This window comes from Artibeus jamaicensis, unplaced genomic scaffold (genome assembly GCF_021234435.1).
Source record: "Artibeus jamaicensis isolate MK-2021 breed Jamaican fruit bat unplaced genomic scaffold, CSHL_Jam_final contig_3230, whole genome shotgun sequence".
Lineage (NCBI taxonomy): Eukaryota > Metazoa > Chordata > Mammalia > Chiroptera > Phyllostomidae > Artibeus > Artibeus jamaicensis.
The window spans coordinates 1015403-1034110 of NW_026521764.1; the positions used below are offsets into that span (position 1 = coordinate 1015403).

The following is an 18708-nucleotide window of genomic DNA, read 5'->3' on the forward strand; positions in this document are numbered from 1 at the left end:
CTGACTGGGAATCAAATTGGTGGCTCTTTGGTTCATAGCCTACACTCAGTCCACTAAGCTACACCAGCCAGGGCTGTGTCTATGATTTTGACAAAATAGTATAATTTATACTTCTGGAAAGGAGATGGAATGAAGAGCTAATTATTGTGATGTATGAGCTGCTTTCACATGTTTTGAGGGTGGAGTCCCCTTTTTCTCCCTAGTGCTTCATTTCTGCTTTTATTGAAACTCGGGAACCCAGTGGTACCTTTTGAACCTCATGAAATCTTAACCTATAAGGTGGGGGAAGCCATTCTTTAGAGCAAATAAATTTGTGGATGCCTCAGAAAGACCGAGTCTCACAAGAGCCGCATCCCTCCCCTCAGGAAGAATTCACCTCTGGAGGCTTCTGATCCCCCAGGACCCTCAGGGTTTGCCTTTCGTGGTGTAGGAATTAAGGTAAATGTCCTGTGAAGTAAAGAAAAATCAGGAGGCCATTCTTATTTTGTGGGAAGAGATAAGCCCTATCTGTGGGCATATCCATCAAAATAATACATGGAAAACAGCCAGCCAAGGAGTATTGATGTCTCCAACCTGTCTGGAGCCTCCAGTTCTCTGTTGGAGAGTAAAAGCAGGGTTCTTCCAGCTGGTCACCAAGCAGGTTCTCCCATGGACTCGGCTGCCTGGAGCCTGAGCCGCACAGGGTGGAGAAAGCCAGGGCTGCGAGTGACGGGGCTCAGGTGGGGACCACTGTGAGTGCCCCTCTGACTGCACAGAATGGGTTGAAAAGATAATCTTCTACTCGATGCTGATGTAAATTAATATTTCCCACAAAACCATTGGAAAACATTGCTCTGTTCATTTCTTTAAGGAAACAGTTGGGGCTGCATTTTCACACGTGGGACTACAGTCCACAGGGTAGAAACAGATGCAGTACACAAACTGCTGGGGATCCCTGCATTCATTATAAAAACGAAGCTATCTCTGCCCTGGCCAGAGTGGCTCTGTTGGTTGGAGCATCATCCTGTAAACTGAAAGGTTGCAGTTGCAGGTTCGATTCACAGTCAAGGCACACACCTAGGTTCTAGGTTTGGTCCCTAGTCTGGGCATGAACAAGAGGCAACCAATTGATGTTTTCTCTCACATTCATGTTTCTCTTCCTCCCTTCTCCTCTCTCTAAAATTAATAAGCATGTCCTCAGGTGGCAATAAAAAATAATTTAAAAAATGAAAAGAGTTGTATCTGTTACTTGTTCTTATCAAGTTACTTCAAAATAATGACTTTTGTCTTTAGGTGGGAGATCTGAAAGCCAGACTGGCCTCTCAGGAAGCAGAGCTGCAACGGAGAAATCAGGATGCTGAAGCTCTGATCACAAAGATCGGGCTCCAGACAGAGAAAGTGAGCCGGGAAAAGGCCGTGGCCGATGCGGAGGAGCAAAAGGTCAGGCTCATTCCGCCACTTAGAGCGCTGAGCTATATTTAGCACGAAATAAACCTTAGTAGGTGAACAATTTTGAGCAACTTCCTCTCCAAGGAGCATAAAAATCTAAAGAATTATTATAGTTACACATGTAACAGCATTTCACACCACGATTACCACTTGACCTTTCTTTACATTATGCATTTTCCCAACCTTTTAGCTCTTTTAATGATATGGAAGGACAATAAATACTGAGCTCATTCAGGCATATAATGGATGTGGATCTTGAACATCAGGCCTATTTGTAATACAGTAAAGGTCAGGGAGTCACCTCCGAGGTTTCTGAAGGTTTTCAGTTTTTAGGCAAATTGAACAACTCAATTGTTAACAAAGCCCATTCCCTCACTCTGCAAGACGGTTTTCAAATTTTGCATTTTAATAATACAACTTGACTTCATTATTAAATCCCAAGTTAAATTTGTTCTTTTGATTCAGTTGAGGCTCCGGCATTTTGTATTACGTCTTATTGTTGGAAACAATTACTTTTAAGATTATATAGAATCTGGTTTCTTTGCACTGAGGTTTCCAGCAGTTCCGGAAAAAACATAACTTCTTTTGTCTTCTGCTTTTACCAACACTTCAGCTTTAAATGGAGAAGATTTTTTTTCTCTATCTTATTTTCCAAAAGAAACATTACAGTAAATGTAAGGTTAATAAATATTTGTTTAAAATGGAATGAACCTATATGTGTAAGGTAAATTCTTCTATTTTAGACCAAATATTAGAATCAGGGCTTAGTTGATAAAAAATGATGAACCGCCACCACTCTTGGAGCCAGTGAATCAGTAGCTGTTACGCATTATCCTGGCATTTGCTGGAGCCAGAAAGTATTTGAGTTTTCCCAGTGGTGTTGCCATTCATTCACAATTGAGTCAATTGAGTTGTTCTGTTTTTCTAAATGTGTATTGAGCATGTTTGCCTTTAGCTTGCACAACTGAAGACTTGAAAAGTATATTGAAAATCAAAGCTCTAAATAAACTGTTTAAAAAAACTCAGCAATGTCTTGAAGTGGAAGAAAGGGCACATTTGACGTGGCCAAGAGGCATATAGTTCCTAATGCTGATGATAATGTTTGTATTGAGTTAAAGGTAAATGGAAGAGGTTTTTAAAAGTATATTAGTATATTAAGGAACTAAGAATCACACATGGTGTGACCTTATAAACTAATGCAGTCCAGGGGATATTTTGCAGGCATTGCCCAAATACACGATGTTCTATTAATTGTTACACAATAACCTGTCTCTACAGACACCTTTTTGAGACCTTAAAATATAACAAGTACTCTACAGGTATTTTTGCATGTCAATTCCTAAGGCAAAATTATGCTCTCAAAAGGGAAAATTTTAGAAAATTAGAACTCATCTGACAGGTTGTAGAGTTCTTTAAACATGAAAGAGACACATAATATTTTTGTAGCTAGTGCATACCAAGAAATAATTGATCCTTGCAAATATTTTAATTTTATCCATGAGGCTTAATTTAATTGTAAATAACAAAGACTAACTGAGCACGTGTTTCTTCCCTGGCGCTGAGCTCGAGCATAGAGATCACACAAGGTGACCTCACGTAGCTCACATTGCAGTGGGAAGACTGACAGGAGACAGGTGACATGCTGACAGACAAGAGAATTTGAGGTAGTGATAAGAGAGCTGATGAAAATCAAATACATTAGATGGTGGAAGGCACTACTGTAAACTGGGTGGCCATAGAAAGAAGGTCTACTTGTGATTAAACCACACAGAGGTGAGGAAGGTCAGCACCGAGCGTGTGCCGTGGGCTCCCACGTGTTAGATGCTCAGCAGTGTACTAGGTTCTATGTGGTTATGAAAGGTGTACCTGGACCCTGTGCTTCTATGAAATTTGGAGTATCAAGGCTTAATATGTGAGAAGCAATTAAAGGCTAATAAAAGTACATCGCCATATTTAATGTCGGGCTTTAGACACGGCTTTGCTATGTATATTGACAACCCAGGCAGACAAGCAGATTGAAATGGTTGCTTCAAATTCATAAAGTAATAAAAGATCCCTCAAATCACTGGCATGGCCAGCAGAGACTTCATGTAACAACAGCACCATCCAGCCTGTGAAAATTATCTCTTCCATCTTTGACTTAACTGGCTCGAAAGTCTAAGGGTCCTCTGATCCCTGTTGGGAACTGCCCTGCCTGGTTTCAGGAGCTGTAACTGCCCATGGCTAAGGCTGAGTAAGAAGGCCTTAGGGACATAAGCTGCTAAGGAGACAAAAACGTATTCCCTCTCATATCCCCCTGCTTGGCCTGGGAGGATGACTGGTTAGCCATTGATGGGTAAGATTCCTCAAGGGAGGAACAACCTTAGACAGGCACAGTCACAAAGGGACCATCAGGGGAGGACTTAGGGGATTATAGAAAAGGGGGGATGGGCCCTCACCCCTCAGCTTTGTTATAGCCTGAGTCCTCATTCCACTGCAGGTAGTCTCCTGCTGTCTTGGCTACTTGGTTTCCCTGGCCTGGCTTGACTCCAGCCTGAAAGAATGCCAGATAAAGGGGGTGCAGCCCTATAATATTACAGGTGGTTCCCCAAGGCAGTCAGGCCTGAAAAAGAATGCTTGAAGTCCTGGGAGTCCTGCTGTGCTAAGACTACCCTCAGATTAATCTAGATTAGCTGTCTAGGCCTCAAGCATAAAATGGGTTTGTTTCTCAAGTTTTATGACCCTTTGCTGTCACTCTATCAGGCCCTGACTCAGGACGAGCCTTTCTACTTCCTTGAATGTTATCTATTAACCATGTCTCCCTTCCTTGATCATTACTGTCTGACACTGATTGATGAGCTTTCCACATATGCCCAGTATTCCTAGGCAACCTAAACCCAGTAAAATCCCAGGGAAAGAGGTGCTCAAGGCTCTTTTCTGAGATTAGGCAGCCTTTTCTCCCCAAGTAGATCATGTCTGGGCAGTCTTATTTCATCTGTGACACTGGGAGACACTGCGGGACAGGGTCCCCCTCAGACTCCTTTCAAACGTTTTTTTTGCTTGTTTTAATAGAGTGCAATCCTCATGAGTGTAAGTACCTTCCAAATTGCAGGGCTCGTACAGTCCTTTTAGAAGGTGATCATCCTCCGTAATTTTGAATGGTCTTCCATTTTTATATGTTTTCTTCCTAAATGAGGGTGGGGCTGGATCATAGAGGACTGTCAGGAATGTCTTATAGTCTGGAGGTAGGTCAAGGCGGTATATTAGTCTGCTAGGGCTTTCATACCAAAATTCCGCAGACCTGGAGGATTGAACAGCAGAAATTTATTTTCTCACAGTTCTGGAATTCCAAGATCAAGGTGTTGGCATGTTTGTCTTCTCCTCTTGGGGAAACCTGTCCTCAAGGAGAGAGGCCTCTTTCATCGGCTTGCACATGGCCACCTTCTTGCTGTGTCCACACATGATCTTTCCTCTGTGTGCACACCTGTGGCATGTCCTCCGTGTGGCCAGATTCCCTCCTAATACAAGGACACCGGTCAGATTGGATTAGGACCACACTAATGGGCTTGGTTTCACTGAATCGCCTCTTTAAAAGCCCAGTTTCCAAATAGTCACTTTCTGAGGGACTGGGGTCAGGGCTTTAACATAAATTTCGGGTGAACATAACAAGTATTCAGACTTCATCCCCTCGCTGTGTCCACCACTAAATTTCATGAACCATCTGTAAGGAGCTGTTGACTGATACAGGTCCTGGTGTACCCAAGGAGGGGACAACTCCACATCTCAGCGTTAAGGGACAGTGGTGGTGGGAAAACACGCACACTAAGCAGTCTGTGAAGCTTCTCCCCCTGTTCCAGGGTGAGCCTTGCTGACCCTGCCCCAGAGCCATGGGGCAAAGGGGATCACACACAGGGGCTTCCCAAGGCACTAAGACACAGAGCATTTTCACGGTGCTAGTGTTTTCTCACCTTAGGGTGGGGGGTATGGGGAATGAGAAATAAGTTAACCTAGAGTATTTTTCACTTGCATTTGTGTATTTTAATTTATTAAATGTTCAAGATTTTTATTTTTAAGTATTACCCCAAAATAATACTCCACTAACTGTTACGGAGACAGAAGAAGAATGGCAACTCCCAGTCTTACAGAAATAGCACTCGAGGGAAAACTCGTTTCTTCTAGTACTAAAAATCTGCAATCCTGAGTTCAGTTTTGAAATAATGCTGTTATAAATGATAACCAAAAGCTTTTAAAGATTCATTATACCCTTATGGACAATAAATACTTGAGGAAATAACTCGCTCCATCCAATACACTCGCTCTCTCTTTCATCTGTAGTGGTATTCTCTAGCACACTGAAAATGTAGTGTTCTTAAAATTTTCATGGTCCATTCCCGGCAGTTTTGAGGGCTGTGTATTTTTGGAGCAGTTCTCGGTAAACGTGCAGAGTTTTCTTATTTCCATTAACGGTAGCTATGTATGTCCTGGCAGGAGATCGTATATCTACCCTGAACAAATTACGTTCGTTCCTAAAAGGTGTAGTGTACAGCAAAATACTGGTTAATCAGGAGATGGGTAATTACTGCTAATAAAGCTTTAGTAGACAACATAATTTGTTGTGAGTACTGTTTAATTTTATGGTATAGTTAAACCTGTTCATTCCAGACCCATTGGAATAGATGCACTTTGTTCACACTTTACATTTCAAGCATCACCATCACTGTGAGAACAGTCTCCAGGGCGGCCAGGTCCTGGTGCCCAGATTCTGGTGCCCGGTGCTGCAGCTTTGAACTTCAACTGTCTGCTGAGAACTGCAAATGTGCTCTCCCTGGCCATTCAGATTCTGTAGGTGTCCTAAGAGGAGGAGGATAAAAACTCCATTGCTTCTCATCTTGATTTGGTTCAAGTTTACCTGCTTGGTTTCCCTATGTCCATGTCACATGTGTTCATGTCCTGCAGCTGACCCAGCACCCCCTCTGGCACATGAGGATTGCCACTGGACCCTCAACAGGAGAGTGGTTGCAGTGTTACCGTCCCACTGCCAAAGACAGAACTGGACCACTGCAGCTCCAGGTCCTCACCAGGTCCCTACAGAGACCAGTAATTAGTCTTTAGAGATATTCTAAGGCTAAGCTTGCACAACATGGAGCGGTGTGTGGTAGCCAGCTGAACAAGGAAGCTTTACATCTATTCTTAAAGAAGAACCAACGTGCCTTTTAGGCAAATGTTAGCGGAAATTATGTAGGGGATTCTGGCACGGATATTCTGTGGTCTAAGTTACTGGGCCAGCCTGTCCAGTACTCTCTGAAAAAGGAATTGGAAGAACAGAGCAATCACTTAATCTCGCCTTTCTTGTTAGTGGGACCTTACGGTTCAGTCAGCCAGAGCCCCTCCCAGAGCATATTGCTACTTGAATCCATTTGCGTTGGCATTCATCATTGCGTACTCGGTGCCTGTACCAAGCTTTGTATACATGGTGCACCTAAAGGGAATTAGTCTTTGGACAAAAAATCCTCTCCTATTCAAGATGTAGACAGACGCGTTATTGAACTGGTCTGACTAAGCCCCCATTTTTCAGTGGCGATATCTAAGGTGATCATTTGTGTTTGTGGCTTTATGTGCTTTTCCTCCTTGATTAGGTGACAGCCATTCAAACCGAAGTGTCCCAGAAACAGAGGGAGTGTGAGACCGACTTGCTCAAGGCCGAGCCTGCGCTGGTGGCTGCGACAGATGCACTCAATACACTCAACAGGGTAAGGACGATTATTGGGGGTTCCTGAAAATAATATTGAAAGTGACTAGAGTTTGAACAACTGAACTGAAAGTGAAGTCCATGCAACCAAAAAGTTTTTAAAAAGAAAGGTAATAACATGGAAACAAACCATCAGTATAGTTCAACTTCCTTTCCCATCCAGGAGTCTGTCTCCTCTACTCCTGTGAAAGGCACTTCCTTGTTAGCAAATGGATTTGACCCAAATCCAGTTGTTCCAATTATGCACTGCTTTAAAAACTGAGGGGATTGGGGAGGAGTCTGTATTTCCTCTGGAATATACAAAGTAACAATAATGAGAGCCACTCATGAAAAGAATGGGAGGTGGGAACAAGGTACCTAAGGTTGGCCCAAGCCATTTTCCTTGTCATGTTATTAGTTAAACCTCACTGCGTTTTCCAATTTCCATGTGAGAAAATAATCTGTGATAGTTAGAAGGGTGGTGTAAGGAAAAATGGGATTGTAGGCAATAGTATTTGAAGCAGCTAGTCTTGTCCTTGGGCTCTGTGAGACCCCAGGGGAGAATCCCAAGGACTCCCAGGCCTGAGGTTTTGAGGATTCAACTTCAAAGACAAAAGTACCCCATTTTCACTGCTCTTCAGAGAAATACTCAATTCCTCTTACTATTTTTTGGGAGATACTAATTTTGACAGTGAGCAAAGAGTTATTTACATAGGTGTTGCTAAAATACAATAAAACTGGAAAATAAAAAAATATAAGTATACCTTGATTGAAGATTGATTATTATGCATTCAAGTACTTTCTGCCATTAAAATGATGTTGTTGAATACTAGTTAGCAACATAAGACAATGTGTATGATATATTCAGTGAATAAAGTAAGTTATAAAGTAGGAGATACTATATGGCTTTTTAAAGGAAGAATATGTGCATAGAAAAAAGATTTGAAAAATAAAAGATGAATCTCAGTAATGAGATTTTGTATTTTCATCTTTATTTTTGAGCAATGGAATGTATATTTCCTGCTTTGGCTTCTCTACATTTGTAAGTTTTTCTCTGAATATATCATTATTTACCAGCAAAGTAAAAGTCACTGAAATATAAAGCTGAATATATATACACACACACACACATATATATTTGTAAATGATGATGGTATTTCCAACTGTTGATTAGCCATCTCTGTTGTCATCAGCATACATGAAGTCTTTGCTTTTGCTCCTATTTTCACCTGTTCTGTCCTTTGCAGTCACTTCCCAAATGAATAGGCAGTGTATGGTAATGGAGCAGAATCAGGTGCAACATCTAATGAATATATTATGTAACTCATGAAAATTACAGGAAACACTCATTTTTTAAGTTGTGTATCATGAACCTACATGTGTTTCTTATAGGTACCAATGCCCTTAGGTATTTGCCCTGATGCCTGTAACTTATACCATTAATACCATCATTGGGTAAACCAACATTCCAACCTGGGAAGATTAAGGAGTAGTGCAGAAAGTAGGTACAGCGTGTAGGGGCATCCTCCTGGCTGGGAGTCGTCATAGCATAACGGAAGATGTTTCTTGTACGTATTCAGCAGGCAAACACAACTAAGAGCCACTGAACTAAGGGATGGTGTTCCTGGGAGGACCTGGTTAAAATGCAAGTATGTTATATAGGTGGGGTAGAACCCATGAACACCTGAAAACCTATATGTTCATAAAATTTCCTGACTCAGCGAGCAGGGCTCTGCAGGACTGATATACCAGATGAACCATTTTGCTTAGTGGCCCAAAAGGTCAGTGATGTTTTCAGAGCAGCAGGAAAGTGCCCAGGGAGAACGGAACTTCTTGAAATTCCTGGGCGGGAGGCAAAGAACTGCCAGGCTGAGACAGGTGTGAAAAGGAGAGGTAGGAGGCCACTGAAGGCCCGCTGGGTGACTCACAGCTCTTCTGCAGACCTCCCCTGGTCTTGAGTGGGTCTGTGCTTTTCTTCAGGTCAACCTCACTGAGCTGAAGACCTTCCCCAACCCCCCAAACGCAGTTACTAACGTCACTGCAGCTGTGATGGTGCTTCTGGCTCCCCGGGGCAGAGTGCCGAAGGACCGAAGTTGGAAAGCAGCTAAAGTCTTCATGGGAAAGGTATCAGACAGCCTGTTTTCAGTAGTGTGGTTATACCTGACAGCCAAAGATGTTCCCATCAAAAGGAGTCATCTTCGTATTTGCTGAGGGTAATCTGCTGTATGTTCTTTAGACTTAGATTTTGTGTTTGCTAAATTGGAGGTTAGCTCGGAGTTATATAGCATACCTAAGTCCAGCCCAGCAGCCATTGGGAGGTTGCTAATTATTTGCAAAATTATAAAAGCAGTTAAGTGTAGGAGGAAGAAAATTACATGGATTTCTTATGCTGGAAAAAATGTTACTAATGTACAAGAAGGTGAAGCAAAGGGGCTTTGGACTATGTGATTTTCTTTTTCTTTTCTGCCTTTTTTTTTTTTCTTCAAAATGTGAGTGCCTCCTGTGCAGGGACTGAATATTTTACCCTGGGGTAGAAGAGGCTTTAAAAGTGTCCATTGCTAATTCTAACTTCATGCACTACAGCCCGAAAAAGTCAAACAGTAGGATAAATGCAGCTTGCCAATTTTGCCTTTGTAATGTGAGTCCTAAAAGCTGACTTTAACTTTTGATCTTGGAATTTTCTCCACAGCCAAAGTGGGCTCATTGCAATAAGTCTTTTTGCTTTACAGGTTGATGATTTTCTGCAAGCTTTAATTAACTACGACAAAGAGCACATTCCAGAGAACTGCCTAAAAGTGGTGAATGAACAGTATTTGAAAGACCCCGAGTTTAACCCAAACCTGATTCGGACCAAGTCTTTCGCAGCAGCTGGTCTCTGTGCCTGGGTCATCAACATCATTAAATTCTATGAGGTATTAGTCCTAGTCTGCTGGCTTAGAGGTGGAATTCACAAAGGTCCATAAATATTTAATTTCTAGGCCAGCAAAAAGTGTAATTTGGTAATAATCAAATAAGATAAGGTTCTAAGAATGAGACATGAATGTGTCTGATGAAATATAATTCTATGTAGGATGATACTTGAAATATTAAAAACTATCTTTTGTTAGGGTAGAATGAATAGTTACTTTAGATCAAATGGCAGCAGTTAATTTGATTTGACTAGAGGAAAACTCATTGCGTACATTAATTCTATTTATTTGTATTAAAATACTAATTTTATTTTGATTTGGAACAAGTGCACTTCTGGATTCATCTTTCATTAAACTTAATATCTGCCCTCAAGCAAAAATTCATACCCTCTCTTGTAGAGTTAGGGAGATGAGAAACCATTTTTGTTTGTTTTAGTATTTTAAAGACAAGTAGATTTTTGCCTGTGTATGGTCTAATCTAACATTTGTATGTGGAGTGATACAGAGATGGGATGATCACTTCATTTAGTCATTTGTTTATCAAATACTGATTGTCTGTCAACTATGGTCCCAGTACTTTGCAGAGTGCTGGGTGGGTGTACAGTGGGCCAATGCATGGTCCTTAGCTCTGAAAACCTGTCTCATTTTTGTCTTAGAAGGTTGTATGTTATATTCAAAACCAGAATTGCTGAGAAAATGCCGAGTATAGCCAACATCATTCCGCACACGTATAGAGAGGGTTGTGGCAGGTTGCTGCTGATGTACATTGATGTATGGCTTCTCTCCACCGTGAAATGCCTGACCCCTCTGCCCCCCTTGCATCGCAAGTGAAAATACGAGCATGGAGTTAGACTGGCTGCATTCTTTGTTGTTTCACTATAAAATAGGAAATAAAATTTAATTTCCTTTCTCTTTCCCCAACAGGAGAAAAAAATTGATCCACCTAAATTCTCAAATGACCCATTCAAAAACACACACACTTAAGGTCAGCAGGAACTTGGAAAAGAAAGTGAAAGTTTGGTTACTATTGTGTGAGGATATCTCCCCCTTCCTGGGTCCGGAGAATTCCCCCACACTTATTTTCTGCCTTAAAGTCAAGACTTGCTCCCAATTTTAGCGGCAGTTCCTGCACACTGCAATTTCTAGTGATGTGAGGCTTATCTCCAAATTTTCTGACAAACTAATTTCAGTATCTTAATGGCACTTGATGTATATATAGCATTTAATGCATATATAGTACTTGTGACTCTAATGTCTAGAATAAATGAGTAAATAGTGGACATGGAGAGAGCACTTGGATGCTTATACGGAGTTTGCTCTGCCATTATGCAAGTACCATGGCTAAGAAATAAACAACCAATTGAATTAGAGACTTGAACTGTAAAGCTTCCAGCAGATGTAGGATTGAAGGATTGCTTGTCCTCCTTGCTGTTCATTACCTCATGACTTAAGTCCCATGTGGATTTTCAGGTCTACTGTGATGTGGAGCCCAAACGCCAAGCATTAGCCCAAGCAAACTCAGAATTGGCTGCAGCTACTGAAAAACTAGAAGCTCTCAGGAAAAAACTTGAGGTAAGTGCCAGTGATAACCCTTGAAGAAGTTCCCAGGAGGTGGTACCCTTCCCTTCCTGACCTCCACACCCACCTTAGGATCCCACATTCAGACAGGGCCAGGCAGAATCCCTACCAGAAATGGCAAGGAATTGGATCTTTCATTAATGTCTTCATTTACATACTTTTTAGTAGATTTAAACAAATGTTGGGTAAACATTAATTTTATAAAAGTTATCTTTATTCATTTGTAAAATCTCTCACTCAGTTTGACTAAAACCTTTAGAAAAATGTCTCACTCTGGCAGGCCAGCTGAGCTGGCTGGAGTGTCATCCCAATATGCCAAGGGTTCAATACCTGATCAGAGCACACACTAGAATCAACAACTGAATGCATAACTGAGCGAAACAACAAACCTCTCTCTCTCTTCCCCTCCCTTTCTCCTCTCCCTCCCTCTCTCTCCTCCCTTCTTTCCCCCCTTCTTCCCCCCATTCTCTTTTACCCCTTCTTTTTTCTCAAACCAATAAGTTTTGTAAAATTAAAAAAAGTCTCCATCTGTTGTTGATGGCTTTATATAAATACCAGAAAAAACTAGGTGTTCATAGAGAAAGTGATGAGGGTGTTCGAGACAGCCCCGTGTCACCCGACAGTCCAGAAGGGTTGTAATTGCAGACTCAGTGATCCTTTGGACGCAGCCTGCCACTAGCTGAAAAGACTTGTCCACATCACCTGTTTTCAAAGACCTGCAGCCTAAGCAGAGCTTCACGTATCAGTAAGCTTTAGAATGGAGTTTGCAGACATGGAGAAAAGATGACAGAGTAATCATCGGCTTTGTGAAGAACGGGTTCCCTTGGCCCCCCACCAAGAACGGATTTCCGGAGAGTAGTTCTTAATGCACCGTCTCAGTTCCCATCAAGGTTCAGTTCCCCATGGAGACACCATGGCTGGCCATGCTGAAGACGAAGTGCCTCTGCATCGCTTCTGTCTGTTCACACAGTCAGACCAAGGTTCCCGTCCACGTTCTAATTTTTTCCAGCTTGGCCCTTGTTGCCTGCAGCCTCTCACTTCTCGTCCGGGAAGTGCCTCCTGCTGCCTTCTTGCCTAGAAACGCAGAGATGTGTATGGTAGCAGCATCTGTGCTGGCGTGGAAATTCATTTCTGCCAGTGTTAGTCTCTACATATTCGTCCTTTCAAGTCTTTCTAGTTTCAGACGAGAGGATGGCCTCATCTCAAAGGCTGAGGGAAAACAAAAACTGCCATCTCAGAGTAGAAGGGCCATCATGTCTCACAAATGAGGCCTAAGGAGCACCACAGAGAAAGTTCAAAGTCAGTCTCTCTAGGGCAGTAGTTCTCAAAGCATGTTCCCTAGACTAACATCATTGTCACTGGGGGGCTGGTCAGAAATGCAGACTCGACCCCACCCCAGACCTCCGGACGGGGAGCCCAGAAATGTGGGTTTTATTAAGCCTTCCACGTGGTTCTGATGCATACCCAAGTTTGAGAACCACTGGGTTAGGGTGTCTGCGGTCCTGGGACTGAGTCCTTCCTTCCTGGCAGAAGACATGAGACTTGTGGGTCAGAGACCAAGGACTTTATTACTCACAGCACAGCATGCAACGTGAGCTCCGTGTTCGCATCACTCCCTTTGCCCCCCAGTTCCCACGGGAGTGAGGCACTGTGGACCAGATGATGATGTACACAGTAGGATGTGGCACAGCTGAGAAACCCCAAACTTAGAAAATCCACAAGATAAAGAGGGTTGTAAGTAAACCTGCCCAACCTTTGACCCAGAGGGAGGCATATCTTTATTACTCTGGTCAGGAGCAAATCTGTCTTCTGCCTCAAGAGAAACAGTGTCTATCTTCTAAGACAACTTGCCATGCAAATCTCTTGGGAAAGACAGTCCAGAACCAAAGTTGTGTGAAAAACAAAAGGCTGGTCTCTGAATACCCAGCTCCCCTTCCCAGCTTTGTGAAATGAACGGACATGGCATTTCTTACCTCATTCCATGTGTATGTAGGCTAACCCTGTGAGTTGGGTAATGGTATTATTTCTGCTTTTCAGATGATGGAACAGACACAGGGAGCTCACCTGACGCTGCTGCTTAGCTGGCGGCAGAGTCCAAATATGAACTCAGGTGTCTGGTACCAGAGCTTATTACATGTGCTTCTGTGTTTTATAAAAAAACACACACACAAGTACTTTTAATAACATAAAATATTTTTAAAGGGTCGTTGCTACCCTGGCTGGTGTGGCTCAATGGATTGAGCTCGGGCCTGGGAACCAAGCAACCATGGTTCGATTCCCAGACAGGGCACATGCCTGGGTTGCAGGCCAGTTCCCAGCAAGGAACACACAAAAGGCAACCATACATTGATATTTCTCTCCCTCTCTCCTTCCCTTCCCCTCTAAAGATAAATTAATTTAAAAAAAATTTAAAAAAAGAGACCTAAAGGGTTGTTGCTTTTAACAAAATTAATTAAATAATTATGTAATCATTGGGTCATGGACAAATATAGACAGTTTCTAAATTATGAATAGGGTATATTCTACATATTTGCTTACTAAAGTCTCTTGGAACTTTGCACATATTTACAAAAGCAATATTATAAATCATATTTAGGGTTGTTAAAACTTGCAGGTACTAAGATGCTATAGCAAGGTGTCTCGCAAGTATTTGATATCTTAGTCAAGGCTGCTTTGTTTGTAATGACCAAAAACCCACTTAGAAACCCTTAAGCCAAGAAGGAAACCAGGATGATTCCAGGAAATGGGAAGCTGCTGTGAATGTCTCATGGTGTCTCTTGGGGGTCTTGTGACTTTTCATCTCTCCTCCCATTCACCTCTTCTGTTTCTTCAGAGGACGTCCTCCTGCTTTCCCATACCCCTAGTGGGAGAAGGCCTCTCTAAATACAGCCCATCAAATTGTACACATCTCTCTGGTTCTTTTGATGCTAAAGACAGTAACACATCTCTGAGTTTCAATCTCAAGTTTCTAGAAGAGAAAGGTTGCCAAAGTCTGAAGGGATTTAGTCATTAGCCCCTGTTCGTTGCCTGCGATACAGACCAAATGGGAAACAAGCAAAGAGTCAAGAGGTGGAGAACGAATGGATGGCGTTTATCATGTAAGGCTTAGGCCCAGGAGAGGGGGACAGTGCAGGGCCCTGTCACGGATGGCCCTCTGCCCCATGCAGAAGAAAGGCAAGAAGGCCACACGGCAAGCTGGCAGTCTCTGGTGGCATTCCTTCTTTGCCAACAGGGCAAAGGTCAGAGGATGGATAGAGGTTTGGTTCATTTACTGCGAGGCAATAAAGGTTTTAAGACAATAATATTTCTGTCTTATTTTAAAATGGCTCAAAAGTTAATTTGACTTTTATTCAGGATCTGGATCGAAATCTGAGCAGACTCAAAGCTTCATTTGAAAAAGCGATAGCTGAGAAAGCTCGGTGTCAAGAAGAGGTGAACCAGACAAACAAAACCATTGAACTAGCCAACAAACTTGTCAAGGAACTTGAGGCAAGTTAGCCTTTTCTTCCCAATTTCAGTTTGTCTGGGGGGGATTTTATTTTTCTTTGCTGTCAATGGTAAGTAAATAGACATGGAATCAACAATAAAAGAGAATATTTAATCATCAATTCACATTGGAGTTCTAACTTACCCAAACTAAGAAATGACAGATTCCATATATTTTTGGGGGTATAGCCATGAACTCAGTGGCTTTCCTATATATGTTATAGAGGTAGAAGGTAGGTGAGCCAGACTGGGCAAAGCCCAAAATATGCGAGTACGTGCTAAATAGGTACAGTTTCTCTTTTGTTGAGCAAAACACTCTAAAATTAGCCAGTTGGGAGGACTGCACAAGTCTGTGAATATACTAAAAACTCACTTAGCTGTGCACTTTAAAGGGTGAATTTCATAGCTGAATTATACCTTAATAAAACTATTATTTTTATGTAAGTGCTACCACAAAATACATAACTGCATTGTTAGAAATGTATTTAGCTGACAATGATAGAAAAGTTGGTTCACAGTGGCTTAAACAAATGGGAGTTTATTTTTTACATATTACAAAAAATTCCAGGTAGACCAGACAGTTGGCAATTGGATGCCTCATCTCTGTACCCTCTGCCTCTCCCAACGTGGCAGGTGGCTGTTCACCCTAATGTATTTTGTGTCACGGTCATGGATCGCTGTTTTACCTTCAGATTCAGGCAGGAGAGAGAACAATCTGTGTCAGCTGGACTGTTGTCCTTTTATAAGAAAACCTGAAGTTTTTGTAGGAACGTGTTTAGCAGACTGCCACTTCAGTCTCCCCAGCCAGAGCTAGACTGACCACATGTGCTGCAAAGAAGGCTGGGAAAGAGGCAAACAGGGTTATCACGATTGGCCTAGCCAATCAGAGTCCATCTCATGGGGCTGGACACATTACCGCCCTATTCAAAATCAGAGTTCTCTTAGCAAGAAAGAAGGGAGAACTGTGTTAGGGTTGGTAGAGCTGGGAGATAGCCTACCTTCTTATAAATGCACTACAGTTTTTAAAACAAAAACACAAATTTAAACCCATTCTCTTTCATAGCCCATTCTACAAAATTCACTCTCTCCATTCCACTTCAATGACTGCAAGTCTGTTCTTCCAGTTGTTAGGGCCGAAAGCTTTGCAATCACCCTTGACTTTTTGCCCTCACAACACCCATCCCCAGTCCACAGCATATTGATTGTATTGGCTCTGCCTTCCAAGTGCATTCGGAATCCCAGCAGCCTCACCATCTTTACCTCTCCATGCTGGCCCAGGCCGCCGGCATCTCTGCCCTGCGGTACCACCCTCGCCTCCACCATTACCCCCAAAGTCCACTCCCTTCACTGCAGCTGAGTTCATGTCACTACTGTCTCAGAAATCTCCGATAACTAATTGTCTAACTCTGCATACAGCCCAGAGGCCCTCCCTGGCCTGCAAGGCCCCTCGTGAGCTGGCTCCTGGGTACCTCCCATCCTCGCTCCTGCCACCTTCCCTCTTGCCCCATTTTCCCCGGCCTTGCTCTTGCTACCTTCGCCTTTTTCCTCCACGTGGCTTACCTTTCCTCCCTGTTAATGACATTGCTGGCTCCCTGACTTCCTTCAGGTCTCAGCTCAAAGTTCTCCTTATCACGTGGTTTTGTCTGCTCTCCCCTCCTGAAAGAGCACGTCCCCTGCTCCCCACCCCCGCCCCTCCCGCACATGCTTCATGGTTCTTGCCCTGCTTTATTGTGTTTTGATAGCATTGATCAGCACGAGGCATACACACCTACCCTGCACATACACATCGGGTCCCCGAGAATGGGACCTCCATCTGTTTTCCCACAGCTCGAGCCCCAGCATGTAGAATAGTCCCTGGCACGTTGTAGGCATCAATAAATATTTGTTGAATGAAGGAACGGGTGAGCTTTGGGAGTCTCCAAGGCTTAAAAAAAAGTCTAGGGCCCTTTGAAGATTCATTTTTCTCTTGTAGTTGAGAAATTCCACCACTTCTGCCGGAGTTTACAACTGCTCCCATTTAAAGCGGAGTTTTAAACAGCTTGAAGTGTCCACCACTTGTGAAGTGTCTGAGGAAAAGAAAAAGCATCATTTAATAGGACTGTTTTCCTGAAGCAGCAACAGAATGTCTGAAAGTGTTATGAAGGGAAAAATAGGCTTCACTGTGTGTCTCTAACATGTGGCAATGTCTCCCAAAGGCTTTACTTATTCATGAAGCTTTAGAGGAGGGGAGGAAAACAGGTTGACCAGTGTTAACTAGCAAAAAAATATATACGGTAATAATATATATACACATGTGTAAGCGTGTGTGTGTGTATGGATTAATTGAAGGCGTCAGACCTTTTTCTTTGAGGATAAATTCTTTCTGATGAGAACAGGAGACTGTTAACTTCTGAAAAGCATTAAGACTGATGATTTTGTCTATATAGCATTGACCTGGAAGCTCAGCCATTCAGACTAATAAATCAGACAATTTATATTTAATCATTAACTAACTCCTGAGCTGAACAGCTGTTCAAAATTAGAAATGGGTCGCCCAGCCAGGATGACATTACAGGCAATCTATAATGCATTAGAATAAAATTATAGTGATTTTTAACTGTCTAGAAATTTATTACAGGACATGTTCCAACCCTTAAACCCTTGTTAGCCAGTGTCAGTAATGATTTATGTTGCATGGGTGGTATGGTGAAATTATCGACGAGTTCAGTAGCCAATAAGTCTATGTTTAGTAAATCTCCAGGTTTCAAAGCTGTTTTGGAGAATGAGGTGGGTGCACTTTATTGTTTAACATTTACTAACCAAAGAGACAACAAAGATGGGAGGAAGGCAAATGAGAGATTCCTTTTCAAAATTAATGGATATATTGCCTGTAGCTGACGAAAGAAATTAATGGATTCCCTGAAGAGGGTAGAGAGCTGAAGTTCCTTAGTGCTGGACTGGGACAGCTCACTGGGGGCGGGTGCTCTGTGTTCAGCAAAGGCGGGAGACCATCGTGCTGCAGCCCTGAGAACCATTCTCACCCTCTCGTTTCGTGCCCTCAGTGTCATGGGTATTATGATGGCTTGCAGGCACCTGGAGCTCTCGTCCATTCTGATGTGTGTCATTTTGTCTCCTGGGTTCTATCTTCTTTCTTGAGGAAAACTGAATTCTGCAGGGATTGTCTTTGCTTGTACTATCACATTGCTGATTTTTCTCCAGGTCCTATTAATTTGCATGTGCTTAGAAGGTACTCATTTTTAGCATGCATTGAAACAAAATGAATTAGTGAACTATCTTGCAGTTTAATTAATCCCTAGATATTTATTGCAGTTTTATTTAAATCCAATATTACGGGCTCCACATAGTTAACCTGAAAATCAAAGTTTAAATGTCCATCTAGATATAAGGACTTCAACAGCATTTTTAAAATGTATTATCTTCACAGCTGGTGAAGTCTTTCTAATTTTCATGTTTTTACATATGTTATAGGTTCTGCCACTGATCAAGTGATTTTATTAGAAAAATAACCTGAGTTTTAAAACTATCAGCACTATTCTTTAATTAATACAATTCAGGTTAGGTGGTGACTCAAGCCTTATGTTTTAATTAATTAACATGAGT

General features: G+C 42.3%; 1 protein-coding gene across 3 annotated transcripts in view; it reads left to right on the forward strand.

The window, feature by feature from the left end:
• Positions 1–18708, forward strand: part of DNAH11 (dynein axonemal heavy chain 11) — a 272144-nt gene that overhangs the window by 177483 nt on the left and 75953 nt on the right. For all 3 annotated transcript variants that reach the window (XM_053663641.1, XM_053663639.1, XM_053663640.1), the window contains exons 57-62: positions 1273–1419; positions 7044–7157; positions 9116–9259; positions 9865–10047; positions 11515–11616; positions 14977–15111. In XM_053663641.1, coding sequence (XP_053519616.1) covers positions 1273–1419; positions 7044–7157; positions 9116–9259; positions 9865–10047; positions 11515–11616; positions 14977–15111 — 825 coding nt within the window. The remainder of the gene's footprint in view (positions 1–1272; positions 1420–7043; positions 7158–9115; positions 9260–9864; positions 10048–11514; positions 11617–14976; positions 15112–18708) is intronic.